Source organism: Alosa sapidissima, chromosome 10 (assembly GCF_018492685.1).
Source record: "Alosa sapidissima isolate fAloSap1 chromosome 10, fAloSap1.pri, whole genome shotgun sequence".
Lineage (NCBI taxonomy): Eukaryota > Metazoa > Chordata > Actinopteri > Clupeiformes > Clupeidae > Alosa > Alosa sapidissima.
In genome coordinates, this window is record NC_055966.1 from 17,473,272 (window position 1) to 17,477,027 (window position 3,756).

The following is a 3,756-nucleotide window of genomic DNA, read 5'->3' on the forward strand; positions in this document are numbered from 1 at the left end:
GGATGGAAGGTGAGAAAGATAAAGAGCACATAGAAGAGTGGAACAGAGGGCAGGAGATGATGGATGAGGGCAGAGAGGATGGGCAGAGAGAGTGGGGGAACATGGTCAGTCAGACCCTCTGCCGTAAGGATAATGTGCTCCATTTATCTGATGTCACGGAGCATGCTCTCATGTGATCAGAGAAGTAACGCACAGGAAACAAGTGCATGAGAGAGGGAGCTGGAGCCTCACACACACACACACACACACACACACACACACACACACACACACACACACACACACACACACACACACACACACACATACACACACATACACACACACACACACACACACACACACACACACATACACATACACACACACAAACATTATACTAAACAACAAGAACAATACATCAAAATAAAGTCACAAAGGTGAGGGTGGTGCTAAAACATATGAACAGCAATCAGGCTGATTGATTTCTCTTCCAGAGGTGAAATGAAAACCCTTATGGAAATGTGCTAACATGATGCTGAGCGAGCTGGACTACATGAGAAAGACTTTTCTAGAAAAGGACCGGAAAGGGAGACACATATGATGATGTCGAGTCAAGAAATGTTCTCTCTCAAGGTAAGAAAAACAACTGAAGATAACAAAACAGGAAATAAAACAAATTCCCTCTCCAACAGTTAATTATGTGTGTGTGTGGGGGGGGGGGGGGGGGGGGGGGAGCAGTGACTGCGCTATGACCTTTACAGGAAGCCACAATAGTGCTTCCTCCCTTCCTTTTAGAATGACAATGTGTTAATCACTGTACACCACAATATGTCAACAGGAGTGAGGAGTGTATGTGCGTGTGTGTGTGTGTGAGAGAGAGAGAGAGAGAGAGAGAGAAAGAGAGAGAGAGAGAGAATTGAGAGCAGGGATAGTGCTTATTGTGGGGAGCGCATTAAACCTGTATAGATGATACATGGCTGCATCATCAATTTGGAGAATAAAAACAAGACACCGAATTTCAATCAAGCCTCGCTAATGGGCCAATGAGAGATGAGATGATCTGTGGGAGCGTGCCCACTGAGGGGGGATGGGATAGACTAGCAGGAGAAATGAGCGAGGAGGACCTGAGTGAAGACCTCATAGCACTGCTGCTGCCAACCTTCTGCCCATTGCAATGTCAAGACAATATTACCACACAACCACTGTGGTCCTCCACATGTCCGTTTGTTGCATGCTGACCAATCCCTGACATACGATGAAAAAAGTAGCATAATGTAAAAGTAATAATATTGAATATGAGAATTCAGACAGGTTCCCACAAGATGCAGACTGCATGTGCTAACTGACAAGAGACATTTTTTTTTCCATTGACTAAATTTAGCAAGGATTTAACAAATTAAATAAAACAAATCCGGTCTCTTTTTTTACTTCTAATGGACATATAACATGGGAGACTGTATAGCACCATCCAGAAGCTGAAGCTCTATAAAAGTGATGTACCTCAGCCTGCTTTACCCACAAACAAACAAACAAATAAACAAAAACACATAAAAACACAGAAAAAGTTCACTTTATTCCCTCTTACAGTATCTCCTCGACAGTCAGAGATTGAGAGGTCCACCCCCACTTGGACGCTGTTTCTCAGCCCGAGCACAAGATTACACCTCATTGTCTGTTTGGAGCTCCCAAGCCACCTTCCTATAACCACCTTCCTATACACACACACGCACATGTACAACCATGGATTTGTTCTTCGCAGATCAAAGTGCTGGCCAGTTCTGACTTATATTGTTTTTTTATACTCCTAGGGTGGAGAAGAGATGAAGGCAGACGTTGGCCGACTCGGTTCGAGACCGAGATTGTCATCACAGCAGTGGGCGAAGGAGACAGAACAGAGTGGGAGGCAGACGCCGTTGGGAAAGGAGGGGGCGAGCTCAAACAAGGGGCGGGGGGGGGGGGGGGGGGGCACACTTTTCACCACGACACCGAGGGATGGCGAAGGACAAGAACTTTGACGCGTTGTGATGAGCCAGAGGATCTGGGCAGGGTTTTCCACCCCATTGCCTCCTCATCCACAGCCCCTCCTGGCTCAGTTTGAGTCTGCTCTCTACTTGTCTTTTCTCCCCAGAGAAGAGGAAACAGCTTAGGCACGATGCACGATGCCTGTGGCTGTTGCTGTGTGTGTGTGTGTGTGTGTGTGTGTGTGTGTGTGTGTGTGTGTGTGTGTTGGGGGGTTAATTGGGGGGGAGCGGTCTGAGGCCCATGGGGCGACGGGCTCTGGGCAGCACTCTGGGCAGATGCCAAAGGGTCAGGGGTTGGTCCCCTGCCCCTCCTCCTCTCCCTCTCTCATCCTGCCCTCGTGGCTCTCAGCCGGGCACCCAGCTCTGGTTGCCGTGGCTCTGCTGAGGCCCCCCGAGGCCGCCCATGCCCACCCCAATGCCCACCCCCATGCCCATGCCCATGCCCATCCCCATCCCCATCCCCATCCCCATCCCCATGCCCACACCCTGTGCCAGCGAACAGTCAAAGTTGAAGTCCATCTCCTCGGATGAGTCCATGATGTCCTGCAACAGGATGGAGTCCACGTCGCAGTCCAGGCTGCCGTGGAAGATGTCCAGGTCCAGGTCGGCCGGTAAGCGGTCCTGGGCGTGAGCGTGGTGGGCCGGGAGGTGGGGGTGCTGGTGGTGTTGCTGGTAGCCATGGAAACTCCCGCCTCCGCTGCCCGCGCCGGCTCCACCGCCTCCTCCCCCCATACCCTGCGTGTGATGGTACGGTCCGTCGGCCATGGGGCTGTGGTGGTGGTAGGGGTTGCTGTGGTGACGTGGGTAGGGGTTGGGGGTGGTGGCCAGGTGGCAGGTGTCCTGGGGGGCACCCTGGGCATTGGCGGGGTTGGGGGGCAGGGTGGTGGAGGCGGGCAGGTGCGCGTGGGCAGGTGGGCTGTACATGTACGGGGCTTTGGGGTTGTGGCCGTAAGGCTGCAGGTGGGCGCCCCCAGGGCCGGCGGCCCCTGCTGCCCGGGCGCGGTGGCTCTGTCCGCGGCTCAAACCGTGGCTGTGCGGCGAGTGGTGGCTACTGCCCGTGTGCTGCCCTGCGGTGCCGTGTCCGCCAGGCGTGCCGCTGTGTGAGTGCGTGGAGTTGTGGGGATGTTGCGTGCCATTGAGGCTGTGGCTATGGCTGTGGCTGTGACTGTGGACCCCGTTGTGGCCGTGGTGGTGGTGACCAGCGGGACCCACGCTGTTAGCCGCCGGGGTCACCATCATGGCGTGGCCGTCTCGCTCCTGGCCGAGCAGCATGTCCTTGGCGCAGTATTGCGGCACGGCGGCGGCGGAGGTGAGCAGGCTCTGCAGGGCGTTGGTCCCCGAGTAGACCTGCTGCTGTAGGCTCTCGGCGAAGCTGGCCGGCTTGTTCTCCTGGATGGTCTGCATGGGGGAGTGGAGCCTGAGCATGCCCCCGCCGGGCTGGACGTAGACGGGGCCGCGGCAAGAGCCCTGGGCCTTCACCACGGAGCCGTAGTGGTAGCCCTGGTGCTTGTGTCGGTTAGGCTGCTGCTGCTGTTGCTGCTGGTGGTGAGCGTGATGGTAGCCCTCCTCCAGGCTGATGGCCCCAGTCAGGTCAGCCAGCTGAGGGAGCTCGAGGCTGGGGCAGTGGGCGCCGGCGGTGCCCATGGCTGGGGAGCGGGCGGTGGCGGAGGTGCCGGTGGGGCTGGGGTAGAGGCGCGGGGACGTGGAGCAGGACAGCCGGCCGTCCTCGGGCTCCTCCAGCTCGCCCTCGGCC

The 3,756-nt window shown here is 55.8% G+C and overlaps 1 protein-coding gene across 1 annotated transcript in view; it reads right to left on the bottom strand.

Annotated features, from left to right (window-relative positions):
* Positions 1-1,915: 1,915 nt before the first annotated feature.
* The window catches only part of LOC121721508 (forkhead box protein O6-like), a 47,534-nt gene continuing 45,693 nt past the window's right edge, over positions 1,916-3,756 (bottom strand). Inside the window, exon 2 of the mRNA XM_042108498.1 lies at positions 1,916-3,756. This exon is cut by the window's right edge and continues 434 nt beyond it. Coding sequence (XP_041964432.1) covers positions 2,349-3,756 — 1,408 coding nt within the window. The 3' untranslated portion in view covers positions 1,916-2,348.